Source organism: Pteropus vampyrus, unplaced genomic scaffold, assembly GCF_000151845.1.
Source record: "Pteropus vampyrus isolate Shadow unplaced genomic scaffold, Pvam_2.0 Scaffold462, whole genome shotgun sequence".
NCBI classification, from domain to species: domain Eukaryota; kingdom Metazoa; phylum Chordata; class Mammalia; order Chiroptera; family Pteropodidae; genus Pteropus; species Pteropus vampyrus.
In genome coordinates, this window is record NW_011889243.1 from 122,227 (window position 1) to 146,909 (window position 24,683).

Below are 24,683 nucleotides of genomic sequence, written 5' to 3' on the forward strand. Positions count from 1 at the left end.
CTCATGAGTTAAAAGGCCAAGTGGACGACAGGAAGTATAAACAGGGAGGGAGAACTTCCATTCTCCAGTGTGGGCATTTGGGGCCACCTTGTGTGTGAGCTTCATGAAGGAGGAAAAGATAATAAACCAACAGAACATGGTCTCTCATTAGCAGCTCTCTGAGGGCAATCCCTGAGCTGGGACTGGGCACAGAGCTGACCAGAAGAGACAAATGATGGTGTAAGTTCTTCCAAGAAGGGGACCCTCCAAAATTCTCCAAAGCAGTGGGCCTCCTTAGAGTAGAAAGTTTCCCGGCATTAATGGTGTTCTAGAAAGAACATTACGACTGAGTATCAGTTCCTTCCTGTGGACTCTTTGATTAGATGACCTCTCAGGCCCCTGGCCTCATTTTGGGTCCTACAACCAAGAAGGCCTTGGGATTTCAAAGGGATTCCAGCTGCTTGAAAAGCAAAAATAAACAGAAGACGTGCATATGTCAAGAAAGCAAATAATTAAGAAAATTAATACCAGGCAATGTCAGCACCAGAAGACATATACAAAGTCAGTTTTAGTACAGAAGGTCCTTAAGTAATATTTCATTATAGCACTGATGAGAAAAAAGCATTGATTCCTAAGAGGGCCACTGTGTGGAGTTTACATGTTCTCCCCATGTCTACGTGGGTTTTTTTCCAAGGACTCCAGTCTGAGTGTGGGTGGGTGTGAGTGGCCCTGCATTGGAAGAGCATCGTACCCAGGATGGGTCCTGCCTTGTCCCCTGAGCAATCGGGAGAGGCTCCAGCCACCTGTATATGTATAACTCACATTTATGTCAATATTAGGCATTAGAAGTGTATTGAGTCTTTATTTAGAAGTTTGGTAATGTTTTTGTGACCAAAAATAGTCTGTGAAAACTTAATTCTTACTTCTGTCAATTAGCCTGTGGTTTCCTTATATGTCATTGCCCTTAAAATCATAGTTTCCAAGAACTTATCTGCTACATTAAGTAAGGACTTACTATATTTGGTGAAGGCACATTATTTTTTGACAATATAATAAAGAAAGCAATTAGAAACTTAAGGAAAATCAAAAGCTGTACAAAAAAGCCATCGCCCAAATATAAAGCAAACAAAATACAGCATGCCTTTGAGCAATTGATGGAGCTTAAGAAAATTTAATGCATTGGACCTTGATATGTTCTTAGCCATCCTTTAAGTGACCTGGGCATCATGACATTGGATTTGAAGGGGAAGACATGTAAGCCTGTGTACATACTCCTTGGCTCAGCAGCGAACTATACTCACACAGGCCATGAGCATAATATAGGTTTATTGATTTTTTAAGAACTTTTAAAATCAATCCATGGACAAAATGCAACTGTTGTGTAATTATGATTTCAAAACAGTATTTAAATATTATTATCTTTTAAAATATAAAAGTAAGGCTATTACAGACAGGTTGAGAAGTAGAAGAGTGGGGAGGGGAAGAAGAATGATGGGAGTGGCAAATTTCTCATTTTCTCCTGTGGGAAGTCATTAGATCCATCCTATGGAGTGGGAAGTCAGGTGTATTGTTTAGAGCAGAGGTCCCCCATCCCTGGGCCTCGGACTGGTACAGATCAGTGGCTTGTTAGAAAATAGGCCACACAACAGGAGATGAAGCAGTGGGCTAGCTAGCGAAGCTTCATCTGTATTTGCAGCCACTCCTCAGCGCTAGCATCACTGCCCCAGCTCCACCTCAGATCTTCAGGCATTAGATTCTCATAGGAGCACTGGTCCCTGGTGCCAAAAAGGTTGGGACCACTGGTTTAGAGCACAAATGTAACCAACAGAAGAATCAAGAAACTCAGGATGAATAAGGGAAGGAAGAATGAAACATACAAGTAACTAAAAGCTTATTTTTCCATACAAGAGTGTGTTAATTTCCTAGGGCTGCCATAATGAAGTACCAAAAAACTGGATGACTTCAACAGAAATTTGTCACACAGTTTTGGAGGCCAGAAGCATGAATTCGAGGTGTAGGCAGGGATGGTTCCTTCTGAGGGCTGTGAGGGAGATTCTGTTCCATCTCTCCCTCCTAGTTCTGGTGGTTGCTGGCAGTCTTTGGTGGTATTTCCTGGCTTGCAGACGTACCACTCTAATATCTGTCATTTTCACAAGACGTGTCTTAACATTGTGTTCTTCTAGATTCCTTTTCTATAAGGATATCAATTATATTAAATTAGGACCCACCCTAATGACTTCATTTTAACTTTATTACCTCTTTAAAGACCCTATTTCCAAATAAGGTCATATTCTGAAGTCCTGGGAATTAGGATGTCAACATATGTTCTAGGAGGGAATACAATTCAACCTATAAAAGAGAGTCATTTGTTATTGTCTAAAGTTTCTAATTAAGACACAGTAGTCTATGCACATAATTTGATGTATGCAAGTCAATGTCGCTTCATTCCAGGTGAGGTTCCTCTGCCCTGAGCCCGGATGCCTTAGAGGGCTCTACCCTGGCCCTCCTCCGGCCTAGAGTTACCAGATTTGGAAATTTCAGACAAAGAATGAATAGAGATTTTTTAAAGCATAAATATGGCCATTGTATTACTTGAGACGTACTTATACTAAAAAATTATCGTCCTTTATCTGAAATCCAAATTTAACTGGGTGTCCTGTATTTTATCTGGCAATCCTACCCTGGCCGTGCCTTTCCAAAGGGACCTTTCTAAGGGGACTTTTCCATCTAAAGCTTGCATCCCCACTTCTGGACCCAGTTTCCAGGACCTGGGACCCTGGAATTCTCTGCCCGAATAAAATGGCCTGAGCCTGCTTCCAGGGCCTCTGTAAATCTTTTCACCCTGACTCCTCCTCCTCAGGGAGGACTATATCAAGGTGTGTGTACCCCCAAGGCCTGAGTCAGTTTGAGGGAGATGGAGGCTGTGGAGAGAGCTTGAGTGTGAGGGCTGGGGTATCTACCTACGCAAGCATGGGGCCCCTGGTGATGTAGGATGGAGCCTGAGGTGGGAAGAGAAATAGGACAGCTGCGCAGGCTGGAGAGCTGACTCTACCTGTCTGTAGCTCTGGTGAAGGACTCTGAGGAGTCCAAGAACTCTCGATTTGAAGTTGGCCTTAAAGTAGTCATAAAGGTGCATTTGTCAAGGTTGGACAATAGAACATATTACGTAGTTTGCAGGATTTATAACTTTTAAATACTTAGGCATGTGGTATATGCACCTCCAAATGTATCCTTGCCTCAGGCCCTGCACATGTTATGGGCAGACCTGAGATGTGTAACCACTGCAGAACTAAAAACAAACCATCTGAAGTTGTTGCCTCTGGGGAATGGATGGGGGAAGAGAAAGATGGGGGACAGAGAACTGCGGCACTTCGTTATAAGCCTCTGTGTCAATTCGATTCTGTTTTATCATTTGCATTCTTTGTTATGAAAATTATTGGAGTTCCCAGCTCCTCTATCAAGTCTTCCTGATCTTCAGCTCTCACTTCCCTTCTTGGAACTTCTACTCCCCTCGTTGCTCTGCTGCTTTCTGTCCTGCCTGGGCAGCTCTCCCAGAAGCCTCTGCAGCCAACGCCCCATCCTCAGGCAAACTGGCCCCTTTTCTCCCCTGAGAGGTTGCTTTGGGCCATGGCCTTGTGGCCCTGCCTTGCCAGTGGTCATCAGCATCTGGTGGAGCTCCTCTCCTCGCTCCATCTCCAGCTCCCACTTGCATCCACAGGGTGGGGAGAAGCCTGAAGGCCAGCTTGCAGCCTCTTTTCGGTGGTTGATATGAGGCGCTGTTGCATGGAAACTGCACTGCAGCTTGACTTGTTGATAAAAAGCAGGTGTCTGCTGTGCCAAATGGCTTTCTGCTGTCAGCAAGATGCTCAACCTTCCTCCTGGCTGTCCCCGCCTTTCCCATTTCTGTTCTCTTCATGTCTCAGTCTCTGTCTGCTCCTCTCTCTGCTCAATCTCCCTGTTTCTCCTTTGGTCTCTCTTTTCGCATTGCTTTTTCATCTTCTGCCTATCTCGATTCTACTTTCCCTACAAGGCACAGGGACCATTGCAACTCTCACATTCCAGACTCCGGACCAGCTTCATACATGGGATTAAACTACCCTGCCCCACCCACTAAACCTGCACCCACATCTAATCCTAGCCTTTCAAACTGACCCTTAACAAATGGCCCTTGCCCCATTCCTAGCACCCCACAGCTAACAAAGGGACTGGGATCCTGACCCTTAACTCCAGCCCCAGTCTAGAACTTTAATTCAACTCAATCTCATAACATTCCCCAATCCTACCCCTAGCCTTTGGGAGGGGCTGGGGCTGAAAGTGGAGATCTGCTATGTGCCCTGGGTGTGTGGCCAAGGTCTGAATTCCTAGATATTGTGAGCTCGACAATATCTGGGAAAGAACAAAAATAATTTCTGTGAAATATGCTCCAGTTAGTGCTGTTGCTAAAAAGAGTCCCTTTGGACTAAGGGAAAGGTCAGGAGAGGGTAGTGAGGAGGGTACAGAGTGAGCAGGGGACAGAAATGGTAGCTGGAGAGGGACCAGTGAGAGGGAGGGCAGTGCCACATGGAAGGGAGGGGGCTGGCCAGTCCCTGGGCAAGTGGAGGAGGGATGGGGGCCAGAGATTTCCTGCTGGAAGCACAGGGATCATTCTTCATTCCACAATTATTTATTGAGCACCCACTTAGTTGCTAGCCCTTTGCAGGCTTGGGGTAGAGCAATGACCAAACCAAGAACCCACTCACATGGAGCTCACATTCAGATTAGGGAGATGGACAAGAAATATGCTCACAGATATGTCAGGGCAGGTGTTCAGAAGAGGAACAAATGAACCAACAAGAGGGAACAGAGAGCGACAAAGATTGTTTATATAAGGTGGTCGGGGTAGGCCTTTCTGAGAAACTGACATTTGAAAGTCTCCATAGATAAGAGGAAGTGAGCCCTGCAAAAACAGGGGAACGGAATCCAGTTCGAGAAAAGAGCAAGAGCAGCAGCCCCAAGGTGGGAGCAATGATATTCGGGGCTGGTTACAGTGGGCAGGAAGAGATGAGGCCAGACCACATTTCCAAGGTCTGAAGAACTGAGACCCAGAGAGGTGGATGTGGAGAGCAGATTGTAAACTGACAAGGTCCTTGCAGTCTATGAGGTCAACCAAGGGTTGCCTCACCTCAACAAAAATTAATGGAATGGAAAAGTAACAATGCGGGCGTTGCTCTTAAGAATGGAAAAGTAACAAGGCGGCCCTGCTTCCAGGCAGGGAGTGTGCTCATAGCGGGAGCACACAGAACTGCAAAAGATCATAGCAGGGTGTGAACTGAGTGATTGTGCAGAGGATGATCTTATCTTAGCCAGAAATTGTATGCTCTTGTATAAAAGCAGCTCGCAAAAATAAAACTGCGCCATTGTCTACCATCAGTGGACAGTGGACCTCCCGATCCCAGCTTTCTGTCTTCTTTCTTTTCTCAATCTCCCACAGTTCCCACTCAGGTTTATTTTCCAGGGCCGCATTGGACATGGCAGGGTTTACCACTTGCTGGATGCAGCAAGTGGGAGAATGAGCCTCACACCTGAGTGAGGGAGAGGGGTGTGAAGAGGAAGGTGGAGGATGGAAAAGGGAACAGAGAGAAAGGGCACCCACTGTGGGGTCAGCCTGGGGCCAGGTCAGCTCTGCCATGGCTGGGGCCTCTGGGCTAAGGCTGATGCAGGAGAGAAGATGGGGCCTGCCCTGCCACCCCTTCCCACAGCTTCAGGTGCCTACGCAATGAGCTTGTACTCATACCACCCTATATACACGCAGGTGTGCACGCACTAACAAACACATGGAAAGCAAGCGCATTCTCATATATGTGCAAATAGAAATAATTGTGCACAAACACATGGGCGCATACAGACACTTCTTGTAAGTGCAGATATTAGAAATTCTAAAATGACAGCCTCAGGGCCAAAAGGCATTAGCCCATCTCATCCAGCTTCCACATAGGACTGAGAAACTGAGGCCCTAGAAAGGGAAAGACTTTCTCAATTCCCATAATTTGGCAATCTGGGCAGATCTCAACATTCCCCTGACCCACCGTGCACGCACACGCTCACATGCTCCAGCAGAGTTCCGTCCATAGCCTCATGTTCTCATAAGCCATGAGACCCACAGGCTTAAATGAGTCCCTCTCAGAGTATTTGAGCTTCCTCCCAATTATTCCAACAAGCTGTGAGAAGGGAATGTGGGATTGAGATCAAGACCAACCTGCCCCTCTTGGCATGATGGCAACAGCACCACAACCACAGCTGGCCACACATCTGAGTGCTGCTGTCTCTTCCCTCTTGGAGCTTATTTTAAGGTCCATCAGACCCTCTTTCTCCATTTCTTTTTCCATGTTGCTTCCTTTCTCTGCCTTCATGTCTACCTTGGCTGTTGGTGATTCTTTGCTTTCTCTCATTCTCCCCATTTCTCTCTCAATTTCTCCATCTCTCAGTTTCTCTCCAGTTCTCTCTCTGCTGGGCTCTGTTCCTTTCACTCTATTTTCTCTCTCTCTCTCCACGATCTTTCTTCGCCTTCCAGGAAAAGCTGACGTGGCCTCTAGCAGCCCCCTGGTCAGAGGGAGTGGGGCCTCTGGGGCGGGGGAAGTCAGGCTGAGCAGTGGCAGCTGGAGAGGGATTGGCCGCCTTGGTGGGAGGAGAAGGAGGGAGGGATGGGAGGAGAAAGGGCTGGGCCTCTTCTGGGCAGGGAGGGATGGGAAGAGGGGCCAGGAAAGAAAAGCTCTTGGGGACGGGCAGTGGGCACCATCTCCCCTACCAGGGTGACCAACTGTCCTGGTTTGCCGGGGACTGTCAGATTTTACTGCTAAAACTCCCACATCCCAGAAAATCCCTCAGTCCTAAGCAAACTGGAGTACTCTACTCTGAGGCCCACAGGCACCAGGGAGGAACTGGCAGAAGGCGTTCCCAGACCTGGCTTCCCCTAATCCACCCACCCCTGCTGCTAATTTTCTCTTTCATCATAGTAGGGCTCCTAAGGACCCAGGGTTAGTGGAGGGGCCTCTGCCCTCCATCTATAACCTGGGGACAATCAAGGAATCCCCATACTCAACAAGGCCCCCATCTCCAGGCCTGAGCCCAGTTCAGGGAGCCTGGCAGCCAACAGGGAGCTCTTGGGCTAGAATGAGGAAGAGGAATTGACCTCTGGCTTATCTCCTGGCCTGTTTGCATTATCTCCTGTGGGATGGGCTTTTCAGAGAACTTTCAGCCTATGGGAGTAGAGGGGCTGCACAGGAGATAATAAGCCCCCTTCCTGGAGGCGTGCATAACCACTCCTTGGACTCAGCAGGGGGTGGCTCTGTGTGTCCTACAGTGAAGAGCCAAAGAGGATTCACTAGTTATTAGCTGAGGCCCTCTGGGTTCTGGTAGCCCTTGTCCAGTTGTCCTTTCTGGTGAAGGTGAGATCTGGGCAGATGGGGAAGAGCTGTCAGTGCAGACTCAGTTCTGCCTAGGTGGGCAGGTCCTTCTCTCTTCTCCTGCCCTCAGGCTCCCATGGCTGTTTCACCGTGGGATTCTGAGGGCAGCCATCAAGGTCTCTGAGTATAAGAAATGGGCTCCCCTCCCCCAAGAAGGCTAGTAACACACACACACCCAACAGAGTGTGGGTCTCTCATATAGTGTGAAATATTCTTAAAATGACCTGTCCTAAGGAGCCATGTGACCCTGAACCCCTACCTGTAAAATGAGGATGAGGAGAAGTTGACCTCTAAAGTGCTTTCATTTCTGGCATCTGATGCCCATTCAACTCACCAATTCATCGAGTCATGGAGTATTTATCGAGTATCTTCTCTGTGCCAGGGATCAACAACATCTGAAAGGACAAGATGTCGGTCTTCAACAGGCTTCCTCTCTGGTACAGAGGTCTCACATTAAAAACAGGAATAAATTTCTGCTGAATGAATTAACTGAGGAAACCTCTGATAGGAAAGACAGAGTCCCAAATAGGCAAGCAAATAGAAAAAAAAAAAAAATGCAACTTGAAGGAAATGGACAATGCAGATAGGAGGAAACTTAAAAAAATAATAAAAGGGCCATTATTATCCTTAGAGAAATAAAAAATGTATCCATGAAACAAGCACAGGATGCAATATATTTTATTTTTAAATCAACTCCAGTTACCATGCAATATATTTTAAAGAAAACATTCAGCAAATGAAAAGGGACCTTTGAAATTTAAAATTTATAAAGCAGAAATCAAAAGGTCTATTAGAAGGGTGGAATGATAACATTGAGGAGGTCTCCTAGAATGAAGGACAGAAAGGTAAAGAGGGAAGAGATAAGGAAGTTGGGGTTCCTCCAGGAAGCACAACATCTGGTTATTGAGGTTCCAGGAAGAGAAAACAGAGAAAATGGAGGTCAGGAAATCATAAAGGAGTAAATCAAACACTTTTCCAGAGCTGAAAAATATGAACTTCCGATTTGAAAGGATAGACCCTCACCAAGGCCCAACACAGTGAATCATCAGAACATGGAAGAAATAAAAGGTCCTGCAGCTTCCAGAAAGAAAAACCCCAGGTATCATGCACAGAATCGAGGTCAGAGAACTGAGGACCCCTCGCACCAGCACTGTGAGTGACATTAAAGCAACAGCATTAAAGAGAGGGCCCCCTTTAAAATTCTTGGGAAAAAAGATTTCCATCTGGATTTCTATACCCAATCAGACTAGCAGTCAAGATTCAGGACAGAATGAAGAGTTTTCAGACACGCAAGATCTCAAAACACATATCTCTCACTTACCTTTTCTGGAAGCTATTGGAAGATGTTGTATAGATGTTGATGCGAACAAAACTCACTCCATCTCTGTGTCCCAGATTTTATTTCATTTTTAAGTTTCATGCTGTGACCTTTGACCAACCTCACTGTCTTTAGCAAGCACATCGAAGCTTTCTAGTTGATGATTATCTGTCTTCCTTAAAATGTAGCAATAAATATTCCTGTTAGAATGGCATGACAACCAAGATAAACATTAAACTGGTGGGAGTATGGATTATAAACAATCATCTATCACAAGACCATAATAAAGTATGGCCCCAGGCACTACTGCATTCTTTGTCCCTGAGTTATACTGTAAAAGAAGTACAGTAACGGAAGTCTGTAGTGGAGAATAATCTGTGTAGAATTGCTGGGTTGTCTGTTCCACTCCAACCCAATCTTCCCGTAACTAAATTACCCTATAATAAATTCTGTTATATTCTACGGAGTTGCCTGATTCATTTGTTGGTCTTAATTACCTTCTCATTATGGTGGCCATTATGCCTTTGACCCATCACCAAAATGAGTAAACCAAAGAGAGGACAATGTGAGATTCTGGAAGCAAGACATCCAACCCAAGAGAGGTGACAGGGAGCCTGCGTAAAGGAGGCGCACCCTCCCCGCGAGCCTGTAGCATGGCAGGCCTTTAAAGAAACCGAATTGAGCAGATTAGAAGGCTCGGGAAGAGAGTTCTTCCAGAGGATAAAACTGATAGAGGACTTTCTGTATTTACTTATGTCCAGAGGAGATTTATCCAACTTGGGGAGAGTTGGGAATTGAATTAGTTACAAGTATTATCATACCCACACAGACACACAGATGCAGAGATGCATACTCAACTTCTACACACAAACATACAACTATATGCCCAAATACGCATACAAACTCTTACACACCTACATAGATACACACACACACACACACACAAAGATAGTCTCACACCTACTAAAACACACACACACTCCAACATTCCCAAACACATGCAAATTCACAGATAGTCTCACAACCACATCCATACAAACACACATGCAAACTCATCCCCACACAGAGATGTCACATCCACTCTCAAACACGCACACACAAGTACACTCATAATTACTCATACTACCCCAGCTTGGCGAATGGCCCCCTTATTTCCTGTTTGAAATGAGGTTAGAAGTCTCCCACTTTCCTTGAGATTCAATTTCTCACTTGTCCCACCATAAAAACCCTCTGCCCCGTCTTTTCTTAGGTCCTGTCCAGCTAGTGCTGTGCCTTTAAGGAAGTTGAAGCTGCTAAAAGTGAGTGAGAGAGAGAAAAAAAAAAAACAAAAAAAAATTTGGCGTCTTTTCCCCCTCAAGTTTCTGGTGTCACTTATGAAACACAGGTCCTTGTTGCTGTAGAGAAGCAGTTGTTTTGCTGGAAGGAGGGAGTGTACAAGCTGCCTGGGCTCCCTTCCTGCAGCCTTTTCTCAGCAGCTGGTCCCAGGTACCCTGTAGGGGAAGGACGGGCTCAGGGTACAAACTGAAGGTAGGGCAGGAACCAAGCTATCCCTACCTCCAGCTACCTCCTCTTACCCCGTTGGCCCTGCAGACTGTCCTGGCCTAACTCCGGCCTTTGTTGCTTTCTGGTTCCATCTTCGGAGAGGCTGGGCTTGGCTAAGAAAGAGTATTTTGAAGGTAAGCCAGCGAGAGGAGGGCTCCAAGGGCCAGTGGGATGAGGGGGAAGCCTGCTGGTCCCAGGGGTCCCTTGAGTACTTTCCTGGTGGTTCGGGGTGTTTGGGACAATCTCTGTTTGGACCTGTCCAGGGAGCTTTTGCTCCTTGAACAACCACAGCCGGGAAATCTCAGAGCATTTGTGTTGAGCTGCTGGGCTCCCCCAAGCCAACTGAGAAGTCCTGGCGGAGTTTATCTAGGCAGCTGCCTGGTGTAGTTTGAACAGAACAGGCCATGGGGGTAAAAAGGGTCTGGTGTCTGCTGTGGTCACAGCCAGTAGGAGCAGGAGGGGGCTTGCGGGGCAGATGGGGGCGGTGTGCACTGCACAAGGGGCCTTGTCTGGGCCAAGGCAAAGCGTACCTATGGGGGGCTCCGGTGGGAGGGACTGTGGCCAGGATGTGGGAGGGCAGGAGGGAGGTTCTGCACAGTGCTGGGGGAGGGGGCAACTGGAAAACAGATTTCAAGTCACAAAGTCAACTAGGAGCTGGCCGAGGCAGGGAACGCTTCCCTTTCGGAGGAGGATCTGGGGTCCTCTTCCGTCCTGTCTTCACCCGCCCTGGCTGCATGATCTCTGGCAAGTTTTGGCCCTTTTTGGGCCTCAGTTTTCCCTTCTGTAGAATAGGGGTAGTGGGTTAGGTGCTGTTGGGTCTTAGCTGGATTACTTGGTGCAGGGCCTTCTGATGGGGAAGAGTTCTGGGCTGGGGTCCTGAGAGGGACGACTGCCTTCCATGGGTCCTTGGGGTCACCTCAGCGGCGTGTCCTTCTCTGCAGGAGGCAGGATGCAGAAGCTGCATCTGCTGTGTTGGGTGGTCCTCCTGGGCCTGGGGCAGGCCTGCCCTGAGCCCTGTGACTGCGGGGAGAAGTATGGCTTCCAGATCGCCGACTGTGCCTACCGCGACCTGGAGGCTGTGCCACCTGGCTTCCCAGCCAATGTGACCACACTGAGCCTGTCAGCTAACCGGCTGCCCAGCTTGCCAGAGGGCGCCTTCAGGGAGGTGCCCCTGCTGCAGTCACTGTGGCTGGCACACAACGAGATCCGAACAGTGGCTGCTGGCGCCCTGGCCTCTCTGGGCCATCTCAAGAGCCTGGACCTCAGCCACAACCTCATCTCCGACTTTGCCTGGAGCGACCTGCACAACCTCAGCGCCCTCCAGTTGCTCAAGATGGACAGCAATGAGCTGACCTTCATCCCTCGCGATGCATTCCGCAGCCTTCGCGCCCTGCGCTCGCTGCAGCTCAACCACAACCGCTTGCACACGCTAGCAGAGGGCACCTTCATGCCACTTACCGCACTGTCCCATCTGCAGATTAATGACAACCCTTTTGACTGTACCTGCAGCATCATGTGGTTCAAGACGTGGGCCCTGACCACAGTCGTGTCCATCCCAGAGCAGGACAACATCACCTGCACTTCGCCTCATGTGCTCAAGGGCACACCGCTGAACCGTCTGTTGCCACTGCCTTGCTCCGCACCCTTGGTGCAGCTCACCTACCAGCCCAGCCAGGATGGCGCAGAGTTGCGGCCTGGCTTTGTATTGGCGCTCCACTGTGACGTGGAAGGGCAGCCAGCCCCCCAGCTCCACTGGCACATCCAGACACCTGGCGGCACGGTGGAGATCGCCAGTCCCAATGTGGGTGCGGATGGGCATGCCCTGCCCGGTTCCCTGGTGGCCAGTAGCCGGCCACGCTTCCAGGCCTTTGCCAATGGCAGCCTGCTCATCCCCGACTTTGGCAAGCTGGAGGAAGGCACCTACAGCTGCCTGGCCACCAACGAGCTGGGCAGTGCGGAGAGCTCAGTGAACGTGGCACTGGCCACACCGGGCGAAGGTGGTGAGGATGCCCTGGGGCGCAGGTTCCATGGCAAAGCAGCTGAGGGTAAGGGCTGCTATACTGTTGACAATGAGGTGCAACCATCAGGTCCTGAGGACAATGTAGTCATCATCTACCTCAGCCGTACTAGGGGCCCTGAGGCTGCAGCCAAGGGAGAAGGGGTCTCTGGGCAACAGCCCACAGGCCTGCTCCTACTAGGCCAGAGCCTCCTCCTCCTCTTCCTCACTTCCTTCTAGCCCTGACCCCACCCGGCTGGGTTGGAGAAGCCCCAGGGCCTCCCTGACTCTTTCCCCTGACTCTGTGGATGTCCCTGCAGGGGTCCGGGGATGGGAACTCCCAAAGCCTGCTTAGGGGACCTCAATTCTTCTTGCTTCCCCTTCTCTTCTCTTTTGGAACACTCACCACCCCAACTTCTAGACTTGCTCAAAGCTAGTGAGTAGGACAGAATTTGATCCCATAACTCACCATTTTCGGTGCTCATTGCTGCTAACCACATTGCCCATGCTACCCTAATGGGGTCAGTATGCTAACAGGGTGCTGCCCTAACCAACTGGGAGAAGCCTCACTGATGGAATTCCAGGCACTGGAACTGACCAGCTGGTGAAGGCTGGGGGCTTGGGGCTTGGCAGGGAGGTAGCCTGAAGCAGGAGCGAGGAATGGGATATAGGGGCAGTGACTGGTATGGTCCTGAGGCTTTCAGTGACCTGCTTGAGCTACCCTTTGGCATTTTCTGATGATTTGAGGTCTCCAGAGTCTCTGCTCTCGTCTTAGACAGGACTGGAGGATCCGGGATGGCCTTCCTCTCCTCTCACCCTTCCTCCCTCTGCCCATGCTCCTCCATCCTGGATACCTGCCCTGCCTTTCTCTCCAAGTATGTGTCTATAGCCTGCCCCTCCAAAGAGGCCAGCCAGCCTGGAGGGATGGAGAAATAAACAGTATTTCTGATGCTCCCCTGTGTCTGCCTGGAGTTTTATCTGATTAAGAAGTGCCCCCTGCCACCCAGTGGGGTCAGGATTGGGGCTGGAAAGTCAGGATGGCCAGCCTGACTGTCCATATGGGATGGGGCCTGTGAGACACACAGAGACTGTGTGGTAGGTAAGTGGCATGAGACAGGTGGCCCAGCAATGGACTAGGGATGTTCGCTTCCCCAAACTAGTTCATGGGACAAATGGGGGTGCTAGCCTGACAACCATTACAGAGGCTTCCCTAGGGTACCTGAGTGGTGTTTTAGCCAGCGGGAGTCTGAGGAGTCATCATGGAGAGGCACCTGGACCGTGGGCCCTCTTCGTGGTCCTGTTCATGAGGAGCTGTTAGGGAGTGGAGAGGGAAAGGGGGACAGGAAAGGCAAGATGGAGGAGGAAAAGAAGGGAGGAGATAGGGGACATAGGACATAGGGAAGAGAGGAGAGAGAGAGGGACGACCCTGGGAAACTGAGAATAAGAGAACAGATTTGAGGGAGAAGCCAGAGAAAATGGATGTTCTTCCTCCCACCTTTCCAGGAAGAGGAAATGACATTCCTTGAGGAAAATATTTCAACAGGAATTTTTCCCCTATAGAGCAGATGGACCAGGAACTGATTTGGTGGGTGAAGGCGTGGCAGCAGCCTGAAGGTCTCTTAGAACAGGGACGATGTAAACCGGGTCAGGACCTGGGGACTGTAGAACCTTGTATCTGTGCTGGGTCAGATGCGTCTGCCCACTCCCTCCACCCCTGACCCTTTCCAGATCAAAGCGTGCTACACATAGGACAAGACCCTGTGAGGGAGGCTCTGCCAACTCTACCCAGAGCCCCCAGGATTGCTGAGCCCAGCAAAGTGGGAGACCAGCAAAACAGGGAGACCAAGGAGCCTGGGTAGCAGCTGTGAGCTTTAGAGGCTGGCCATCCCCACTCCCCCAACCACCTGGTCTGTGTACAGCACCTCTCCACTCCCCTCATCAGCTCGCAGCTCCCACTGAGCAGATGCCACCAGCCGCACATATCAAGGATGACCACACATCTGATGTAAAGCAGTAGAAGGGAGCTGAGCCACCGTGCTGTGCCACCTTTGGTAAGTCACTGCCCATCTCTGGGCTTCAGTTTCCTCAAAAAACAAAGGACGGGATAGGACATGGTAATGCTTAAGGGTCTAGTGGACTCTGTGATTCCATAAGGCTTGATAATCCTAACCCTACTTGAACCCCTGACATCTCTGGCTTCATTCACAGCTGAACAGGCCTGCCTTTCTGGAGTAGGATGTGGGCCTAAGACCTGAGTCAGGGGCAGCTGAGGAATAGCTGTGCTCTGAAATGAACTAGCTACTCACCTGCTCACAAACCATCCACTGCCCCAGGGTAAAGTGCTGAGTTCCCCAGCCAGCCATTCATGGCCCTTCTGATTGGCTCTCCCATGTGGCCCAACCCTCCCTGCCTCTCTTGGTACTTCTATTCTTTTAATGCTCCGTGATGGCTCACCCTCTGCACCTTTATTCATGCTGTTTCCTCAGTCTGGACACCCTTCCCCTATTCCTTCCATGGCTAAGTCTGCCTTCAAAACTCTGTTCAAGTGTCACTGCTTCCAGAAAGCCATCCTAGATGCCCCGCCCACTGCCCCCAATGTGGACCAGGTCCCCTCCTCTGGCTCATTACAGCCCTGAATGTCCAGTGTCCCGGCCTCATTATAGTCTATCGTGACTGTTTCTTTGTTAAGGGCAGATACTCAATCTGCCTTCCGTTCTCTGTGACCCTGTCAGTCACTGACACGGGGCCAGGAAGGCATTTTTCAACAGGCTGCAGTGGGATCAGAGCCTGATCTCTTTGCCCTCCTCACAGGCAGCCTGGAAGGTGGGTTCCAGCTCCCTGGCCCCACCCCTGGCTTCGTGTGTGTTTGAGGCTGCAGTTGGGGTGCAAGGCGGGCTGGTTGGTCTCCACTAACTGCACAGAGATTTCTCAAAGCCCCACTCATCTATATCTGTGGGGTGGCCACATTTTCCTCACCTTTTGTAGCCCCCAGCTGCACAGTAGACCCCATACCCTCACTGACACAGCCCCCAACCTCCACCAGTCCCCAGCAGAGGAGGCGACCCACAGCTGCCTTTCCCCTCTGCATTCTCAGTCTGCCCCCACCAGGACAGCTCCCTCACTGCGCCCACCTCTGTACGTTTATTCACATTGCTCCCCCAGTCTCCTACAATCTCTCCTGCCCCACCCCCCACCCCCACTCCCAAGTCCTGCCCATTCTCAAGGACCCAGAATAAGTCCTACTTCCAAAGCTGATGCCCACGTGTTCAGGAGTGGTATCACAGGGCCCCCAGTCACTCCACTATTCAAAGAGATATGACTATGGGGGTATCCTCTGCCTCCCCATCCAGGGGGGCCTAGCCTAGCATGTGACCAGAATGCCCCACCCCTGCCCAAGCCCCCCAAACCCCATGTTGATTTACCAACAGCTTTCCCCACATGTCCCTCCCCTAAGAAAGACTATTTCTCAGGGACAAGTTTATTACAGGGAACACACTAACTTCTTTCATAATATCTAAAGGCATACCAACTACAAAAATATCAGACTCTCAAGTGTGGGCAGCTTAGTGTGGGGCCTGGTGTGAGCTGTGATTTCGTTGCTGTAGAAGCCCATTTGCTTCCTCCTGGGCTGCCCTGCAAGCTGCAAGGCCCCAGAGCAGAGAAGAAGCTGCAGGAGAGAAGTGGTAACTTCCAAGGCTGAGGTTGGGCTGAGCTGGAGCAAGAAGCTATCCCAGCCTGAATCACCATCCCCTGATCAACAGAAGGCTTCAGTAAGGCCCTGGAGGCTGACAGCAGAGGGAGAGGCGTAGATGTGGCCCCCTTGACTCCACTGGCTCCTGATTGCTTCCTCCAGAGTCCTCTCTCTGGCTTCCCAAGGCCAAGGGGGCTAGAGCCCTCCTGGGGCTTGTAGCGTGAACAGATCTCCACCCAACCACGGTGACCTCCAGCCTCTGGGGCTGGCCACTAGGGCCCTGATCTGGGGAACCTGCTGGCAGAGCTGGTACTAAGTAGAGAGGCTACCATGGCTGGGGTGATGTTGGGAGAGCCAGGGAGGGAGTGGGCTGGGAGAAGGGGAATCACTCGACAAAGACAAGTACACGTGGCTTGGCCTGCCCCACCCTCAGGGCTGGACGCCATTAGCGGGGGCACCTGATAGGGCCCTCTTCCGGAAGGCCTGTAGCGCTGGGTTGTGCAGCAGAGTGTAGGCCAGACCCCAGCGGGCCCTGCCTTGGCGAGCCCTGGGCCCTGTTCCCTTGGCCACAGAGTCCTTGGTCTGCAGCAACTGCATCCCTGAGAAGGGGAAACCTTCTGTGAGTCACTCAGCAAACCCAGCCAAGCCCCCTCCACATACCCAGACCAGAGCAGAGTCTGAAAATCCCCTGTGTATGTGGGAAGGCTGGTGAGACTGGGGTTCTAGGTGCCAGGAGAAGCGTGGGACTGAGAGGGGTCTCATCCTGTGGGTGGCAGCCAGAAGACAGAAAGGCCGAGCTCTGTAAAAGGGATTGGAGGTGGGGCTGGGACAAGAGCTTAGAACCAGCTAAGTGTCCTCCTCCCTACTACACATTCCCTAGGCAGTAGAGAGGGGAACATACTGCCTGAAAGGGAGAAGTAGGGAGTGGCTTGGGGTGGGAGGCATGACAGAGCCCTTTAGCAAGACAACCATCTCTTTTTCTGTATGAGAGGGGATGTGCATGCACACATGTGGAATGAGAAAGTGTGTGTGCGTGCGTGTGTGTGTGTGTGTGTGTGTGTGTGATGAAAAGAAATTAGTGAAACAGACCAGGAAAATTCTCACTTCCCCTCTCTCACAAGCACTCCCAGGACAGAGGAAGTCAGCATTTTCCTGGCACTCACTCAGCGGTGCATGTTGGAGGGAGCAGGTGTGCTCATTTCTCCCATCCCCAGTGGGAAGGCATACCTTCTTCTTCTGCCCCCACTCTGAGGCCATCTTGGGGGATCAAGAGGGGCTGGGGCTTCTGCGTTCGCAGGAGCAGGGCACAGAAGGTTATCATGGCTGGATGCGACTGGCTGACTTCAATCTTCAAGAAGTTGCGGTACGTGTGGTAGCCTGGGGTGGGTGGGAGATGGCAGCGCTGGGCAGGAGGGCCCCAGACAGTCCCTAACACATACACAGGGGTGCCCGGCACACTCTGCGTGAAAGCACATGGACACCTGAGGATGTGGCACATGTACTGCACATGGGCCCATTGCACACACCTGCATGGTGGTCCCAAACACCCTCCGTGAACAGATCTGCACATAGACCAGGTCCGGGCAGAGACTCCCTTATTGCTTGGGCAGCCTGAGCAACCCCCACCCTGCTTCCTGTTCTTTAACCTTACCTGGGTCGAGAGTGGCAGCTCTAGGTGGCAGTAGGCTGAGGTCCATCTGGCCAAGGTGGACAGCATTATAGAGGGCAGAGAGGAGCACTCGCCAGGTGGCCACCACGGTGCCCACCAGCACGTTGATGGGAAAGAGAAGGAAGGTGGCTGCATAGAGCACGCGCCTGCAATGGGGCAGAAAGAAGGCTGAGGTGGGTTCCCACACATGTAGCCCCTTCCTCAGGGTCAGGGTCAGACCTAGATGACCACAGCTGCTGTGTATTTATTAAATACCTACTGTTTATTGAGTATGCCTTGTGTGGGCCTACTACTCTCTCTCAACCCAGCTGGCCCTTCCAACCACCCTGGGAGATAAGCCATGTTACTCTATAGAAGGGAAACTGAGGCTCAGAGAGATTAGGTGACTTAACTAAGTCTGTCTAGCGAGTCAGTGGCAGAACTGGGGTTTAAGTCCAGGTCCACTTGGATCTTTCTATGACCTCAGTGTCTCCAACCTCCCTCCTCTGGGTCCCTGTCCACTGATTCTGAGTCCCTCTTAGGGCCAAGGTCTTCCCATGGCCTTGACATCTAACACAGAATAAGGTTTCTGTTAACCATCTTCCTGCAAAGAGGGAGGCATGTGGTTTTGAGGGCACAGAGGATCCAGGGGAGAGCAGTGCTGATTCCCAAAGCAGAAAAGGCTCATGGACTATTTCTGGCCCCGTGACAAGTAAATACAGAGGTATGTTTACTTGGAGTAAGCTGGGCTGCTGCCCCCTTTCTCTGTGGGCAAGGCAAACTCTCTATGCTACCTACAGGGCTCCCTGAGAGAGAAAGCGAGGAGATGGCAGTGAAGGGAGAAGAGCACAAAGAGAGAAACACCAAAGGAGGAGAAGTTGAGGCCTGAGAGAGCCACAAGCCCAGGAGCTGCCTTACCGGTTGGTCAGCTCTGCCCACCCACGGTGAGTTGCCAGGAAGACCCAGTGAGCTGCCATGTTCTGCAGGGTCACAGCCAGGGCCAAGGTCAGCCAGAAGGGCCTGCAGGTGAGGTGGGAGGGTGTCACTGTTAGTGGCCCTCTGCAGAGGGATCCCAGAGCCCTCAGTCCCTTGCCTCTCTCACCACAAATACTCCAGGGATCGAAGGAGTAGGAGGTTCCTGCCGTGGAGCACAGGCATGAAAACCAGGAAAGCCAAGGCCATGGTCCCCAGGAAGAAGATGATCTGCTGCACCAGGAGCCCTGCCAGGATGAGAAGAAGACAAACATCAGCCTCTGGAGGACCCAGCTCACCCCTGCTACTTCTAGGAACCCAAGCGCTTTGGAATCAGGTAGACCTGGTTTCAGATCCCGGCTCTGCCACTGCCAAGCTGTGCCTCCTTGAGCAAGTTACTTTGCTTCTCTGAGCCTTGGTTTCTTCCTCCATAAAATAGGAAGAGCGGCCCCTACCTCGGAGGTTTATTGGAGAACCCAAAGAGATTGCGTCTGTGGCAAGTCTTCGAAAACCATAAAGCGCTTTGTAAATGTTATTTTATCCCAATTGCTCCTGAGTCCTTAGGAACAAGATCGCATTGTATATTAATGTTTGCATTCCTACTGGCCAGAGTCTGGTACACGGTAGGTACCCAACAGTTGTCTATTAAAACAACTGGCTAATTGTTTATGTGGGATCATGTGCACAAGAGGGTTCGGGAGGTATAAAGTCTACCAAGATGAGGAATTATGACTTCTAGTGCTAGTAATTTCCCTACTCCCTGCTCATCCTTCTCTTCCTCTACACCGCCCCCCTCCCCCCAGGGGATTGGGATGAGAACTGAAGGAACCGGCAGGGAGAGAAATCAGGCCCTTGCTTTTGCAACAGTGGCCCCAGCCCCCTCACATTTCAGAGGGCTTTATTCACCGCAGTACCAAAAGGGAGAATCAGAAACTTGGAGCTGGGAAGGTCCTGGAAGTTAATCTATTCCAACCTCCTCAAGACAGTACTCCCTTTGCAGTCCCCATCTATGGCTATGAAACCCTGCTTGCATACCCCCAGTGACAAGGATCTCATTACCTCTTGAAGCAGTCCATCGTGGCATAGAACTCCCTCACGAAACAGGAATGTGCCTCCTTGAACTTCCCACTTTCCAGCCCTGGGTCTACCCCCTGTGTAAACACCTGGTGGCACCCAGGGGCCATCCTCATGTGAGGAGTATCCTTTCCCCAAGGGTTCCTGTGCCCCCATCCCCCACCTGAGTGAGCTTCCTGAGGGCAGGAAAGGCCCAGTGGGTCCTTTTTCTCAGTCTAGTCTCATAGCTTGCCCGGCACAGGCAGACATCCAGGAGCAGTCAAGACCTGCTGAGCACTCTCCCCTCCCTCACTGGAGTCGGTGTCTGGGGCCGGTTGAGGCCCAGTAGGGCGGGTTAGGGGGGCTCACCAAGGCAGGTAAAAGCAGTCTGGTAGGCGCTGAAGTTCATCCAACAGAATATGGCCTGGCGGGAGGGGTGGGGGCTCTGAAGCAGGAGGCCCAGGTCCAGGGCAGCCCCTCGGTGCAGAGCTCGCAGGTTGGCCCTGGGGTGAGGGTGCAGAAGGCAGGGATCTCAGGGAGGACACCCCCACTACATTTCTCCTCTGGACCAGTCTCTAGGTAAACTCCCAGTCTAATTACAACCCACAGCCACAGGCAGGGAAGCCCAGGGCTGTGGGAGCCCAATGGACATTACTAAACCAGCCTGGGAGGTCAGGGAGGACTTCCCGAAGGAGGTGCAGTCTGAGTAGAATCTTAAAGGATGAATAGGAGTAAGATGGTAGGGCGGGGTAGGGATCAAGAGAGACAAATTCAGGCAAAAGGTGCAACCTGAGCCAAGTCAGAAAAGTGAGAAGCAGCAGAAGAGTTGGAAAGTGACTTGCAGCTTGGACACCAGGACGGGAGGCAAGGTTCCAGGCAGGCAGAAGTGTGAGGGCCTTGAATGACAGCCTAAGTAGGGCCTACCCTGCAAGGAAAGATCCCTGGGTAGGACCTCGGAAGCCTAATGAGTGCACAGGGCATAAGGACCTGTTGCAAAGTGCCTGGACCTCTCCTCCCACTCACCCTTCTCCCAATCAGAACCTTCTGTCTCCCTCTGCTCACATTTCCTCAGTGCTCCTTATCATTCACATGAAAGGGCAAGGTGGGCAGCCTGACCTTCAATGTACCATAACAATCTTTCCAGTGTCCCAACACCAGCCAGGCCACCCCCTCACCCAAACTCACACAAGTCAGGTTTACCCAGCCTCTGTGCCTTGCTCACGTAATTCTCTTGTCTGTGGCACCCTTCTTCCCTAAGCTCCTGCCTCTTCTCTCATTCCCAGCTTTCTTAGGCGCCTTCCCTATTAAATCCAGCCCACCCAGGTGGCTTCCTCTCAGAGGGCAAACTCCACACTCCAGCACCTACTCAGTTGTACAATAGATCACTTGCAGACGTTTCTCCACCCAGGCTGGAACACCCCACCTTCTCCACCCACAACAGGGCAGCTGGGCATCTGGACTCAGTAATGGCCTGGGCCTGCAGAGACCCTCCCCACATCTGCACTGGGGGTCAGAGCCTGCCACTAACCTGTGTGTCACCAGCGAGCGGATCAGCACGAGGAAGGTGAGCGAGCAAGACAGGACCAAGGCTGAGATGTAGCAAACTGGAGGGCAGAGAGAGAGCAAAGTGGGAGCCCAGACCTGGAGGGTCTCCTGAGAGCCTCCCAATTGCTGTCAGGGTGTGTGTGCCTGGATGGGAGTCACCTCTGCCCCAAACCCCACTCCGAGCAGAAGCCTCTTGCTACATTTCCTGTTCTCAGACCCGGTGTAAGTTGATGACCATAGCCAGCCTACACTGCCAGGTGACACGGTAGTCAAGATGTGGAGAGGCCACCTCTGAGGCTGTAGACCTGGCCTTCACTCAGGTTTTGCTGTATCCATTGCTGTGTGACTCCTAGCAAGAGACTCCAACCAACCTGGCATTGCCCTCCAGCTCCATGGCACCCCAGCTGTGTGGCCTTCAGGGGTTCATTTCATCTCTAAGCCTCAGCTTGCTCATGCCAGGCATACTGCTGTGCTGCCCATCTTCCAGCATGACGTGGGCCATAAAACCCCATCTATACTCATGTCAATGGCCTTTGTTCATGGCACAGACAATGTGAGTACATTTCAGTGGGGCCCGATCCATCAGACTGAGGGGAGATGACCACTGCTACCTATCTCCTCTAGGTGTGGCCTCCCCTCCCTGGTTCCCTGCCCACACCAGCCATGCGCACAGATCATGAGTTTTCTGTCTCACCAGCAGCTGGGGAAGACAGCATGATGTGTTATGAACAAGTCTAGTATTTAAGCATAGCAGAGATGAGGCTGTACCCTTTCCACTCTACATCCACATCCAGCCTTGCCCTGTACCCTCATAGCAGCCCCGAGGAGAGGCCTAGGAAGACAAGACCAAGGAAGAAGGTGAGACTCAGAGAATGCTTGACCTGCCAGCTGCACACTAGAAAGTAACAAAGCCAGATGTGCAACCATTTCTAGGCAGGCCCAGAATGAGCCCAGGGTGCCTGTACCCTGATCTCATCAGTGAGCTCAGGGAAGTGTTCCTGGTTTCTGTGTCCCCACCAGAGACTTGGGGGGTGAGGGCAGGTGAGCAAGCCCATGTGAAAAAGGCAAGTGCTAGTTTCATATAAACATAGGTGCTGGAGAAGTGGGCTCAGCACTGGCAGCACATTAGGATCACCTGGAGCTGTTAAACCCCAGTGGCCCAGGATGCACCCCTGACCAATTATTCAGAATTTCTGGGCATGGAACCCAGACCTTTGCTTTTGTGAAAGCAACCCTGGCGATTCTGACATGCAGCCAGCACTGAGAACCACTATACTGGGGTCTTTCCGAAGACAGAGACTTAATGGTTTATTTCAATCAGCAACTGATTGAAATCAATCAACCAATTGAGACTGCCACAGTGGTTTTCAAATGTAGGCTGGGCTCATAGGCTCACATCAGAATCACCTGGAGGGCTTGTTCAATCAGGCTGGGCCCCATCCTCAAGGTTTCTGAAGCTGGGCATGGGGCTTAAGACTTGAGATTTTTAAAGCTACCAGGTGATTCTTAGGTGAACAACTGCTCCAGAAACCCAGGCCTCCCTGCCTCCCGGGCTAACTCCTCCAGTGTCAGGAGGGGCACCTTTCTGAAAAGTAAGGCTGGGAGGAAGCTCTGGGTATGCACAGCTCTGCCCTGCTCCATCTACCCTTTGGGAGCCAGCTCAGAGCCAACAAAGGTACATTCAGACCGTTTCTACCAGGAAATGAGGAGCCTGCTCAGGTTAATGAGGAGTGAAGGGTTAGCAAGCCCCTAGGCCCCAGGCCTGCCTTTGATCTCCATCTGTCTACCTCTTGCTCCTCTTTCCCTTCAATTGGTTCCAAACTTGGGTCTCTCCCAATCCTGGTGCCCATAACATCTTCCTTCACTTTGCCTCCTCAGGGACCCTACACCTGCCCCTTTCTGGGACCTGCTTGGTGACTCTATCTGTCTTTCCCCCACCAGATCCAGGGCCTCATGGACAAGGCTGCTCTTGTCACTTTTGCACTTATTTTGCAGGTAGGGATTGAGATCCAGAAAAGTGAAGTGCCTTGCCCAAGGTCACACAGCTAGTAAGTGATGGAACAAGAATTCTAATCCAATCTGCCTGACTTGGAGTGTGAGCTTTCTGTGAATGATGCCAGGCTTACTATCCAAGTGCTAGAGGTAGCAGGGGAGACATCCTTAAAACTGACTCTTGGAGCTCAGAAGGCATTAGTTCCTTAGGCTAAGAATAGACCAAAGGGCCCCAAACCCAGGTCTGACCTCATTTCCACCCTGGCTTGCTGATTGCTTTGGACATATCTCTAATGCCCCCAGGGCCTCAGTTTTCCTCATCTGCAATCTAGGAGAGTAAACACTGCTTCGTTTGGCCCTGCATCCAAGAAGATCCAAAGAGGAAAGCTCTGGGCTTGGAAACTGTAGCATGTGATTATAAAAACCATGTGTGCTGAGTAGAAGCAGAATCCATCGTCCTGGGCATGTCACTTCCTACCTAACTCTTGATTTCCTGCTCTGAGAGATGGCATCAAAGATGCTAACCTAACAGGGCTACTGTGAGTGAGGTCTGAGCTTGGATGTGGGCCGATGTGGCCCAGACTACAGCCAACTTGGAAAATCTCCTTGGAGATGTCATTTCAGCTCATCCAGAACTTGTCACCTGTCCAGCTTACGGGCCTCAGTTGCAGTTCCAGGGCAGCTCTGATGTGGGAGCAGAGGAGCTCAGGAAAGTGGTGTTAGTTATACCAGGGAAAAAGTAGGCACTGTACACACCTCTGCTCCCAGCATGCCTGGTCTGAGGATGAGGATACTAATGGTCAGAAAGAGCTGCAGAGCAGTCACACCTCTACCTACAGTACTGGCAGCCTAAGCTCCAACCATCACGGTACTCCTCAGGAGCCAGGGTGCCCATACTAGCCAAGGACTCCCACGTCAGCAGAGGGTACAGGCCCCATGACCTTTGACCACCAGCTTTGTCTTGAGGTGGTGGAGAGAGTCCCAGCAGAGGCTTCAGGAGACTATGTTCTTCTCTTGGTTCTACTTCTGCCTGACTGTACAGGCAGTCCTCAGGTGAGTCCTTCCCCGTGTGTCAAGTAGGGACACTTCTCAATCTCCTCCACAGGGCTGTTGGGAGGGCCTGGGAGGTGGGGGATGTGGATAAAAGGGCTAAGGGCTAAAGGAGGCATCTAGCCCCGGAAAGGGAGGCTGGTATGGTTCCCCAACCCAGGGGCTCATTGTCAAGGGAGGGAGGAAGAAAGGAGGTGGCCAGGGAGGACAGAGATTGAGGACGAGAAAGCCTCTACCCTGCCCAACTCCACCCACATGCCATGAAGATGAGCTCAAAATCCTGGCCCTCAGTCCCACATCTCTGCCTCCTCTCCTCCCTCCCCATGCTCAACAAAGGCCCGGGGGCTGTCCTCTCAGCTCAGACACATCATGGCCTTCCCTATCTCCAGCCTGCGGAGCTGGGCAGAGACACGGGTGGTGGGGGTGAGAGACACCACATACGCTGACAAAGGACT

At 51.3% G+C, this 24,683-nt stretch overlaps 2 protein-coding genes and 1 long non-coding RNA gene across 23 annotated transcripts in view; 1 reads left to right on the top strand and 2 right to left on the bottom strand.

Annotated features, from left to right (window-relative positions):
* Positions 1-1,378: 1,378 nt before the first annotated feature.
* LOC111732473 lies at positions 1,379-15,371 on the bottom strand. Its single transcript, XR_002777567.1, has 4 exons — positions 13,497-15,371; positions 8,743-8,915; positions 7,756-7,816; positions 1,379-2,171 (listed from the first exon to the last, which is right to left on the bottom strand). It is a non-coding gene; the product is annotated as an uncharacterized LOC111732473 (long non-coding RNA).
* On the top strand, positions 10,283-13,501 carry ISLR (immunoglobulin superfamily containing leucine rich repeat). Its single transcript, XM_011382046.2, has 2 exons — positions 10,283-10,415; positions 11,223-13,501. Exon 2 carries the CDS (start codon positions 11,231-11,233, stop codon positions 12,515-12,517), a length of 1,287 nt encoding a protein of 428 aa, XP_011380348.1. The 5' UTR covers positions 10,283-10,415; positions 11,223-11,230; the 3' UTR covers positions 12,518-13,501.
* Positions 15,372-15,739: 368 nt separating the features above from the next.
* The window catches only part of STRA6 (stimulated by retinoic acid 6), a 44,918-nt gene continuing 35,974 nt past the window's right edge, over positions 15,740-24,683 (bottom strand). For all 21 annotated transcript variants that reach the window (XM_023524357.1, XM_023524359.1, XM_011382055.2 and 18 more), the window contains 7 exons: positions 21,170-21,245; positions 20,011-20,144; positions 18,719-18,836; positions 18,535-18,636; positions 17,620-17,783; positions 17,196-17,345; positions 15,740-16,567 (listed from right to left, as the gene is read on the bottom strand). In XM_023524357.1, coding sequence (XP_023380125.1) covers positions 16,398-16,567; positions 17,196-17,345; positions 17,620-17,783; positions 18,535-18,636; positions 18,719-18,836; positions 20,011-20,144; positions 21,170-21,245 — 914 coding nt within the window. In that variant the 3' untranslated portion in view covers positions 15,740-16,397. The remainder of the gene's footprint in view (positions 16,568-17,195; positions 17,346-17,619; positions 17,784-18,534; positions 18,637-18,718; positions 18,837-20,010; positions 20,145-21,169; positions 21,246-24,683) is intronic.

Bases quoted from the DNA above. Each gene is read 5' to 3' on its own strand.
- ISLR (XM_011382046.2), top strand. From the start codon at position 11,231: ATGCAGAAGCTGCATCTGCTGTGTTGGGTGGTCCTCCTGGGCCTGGGG.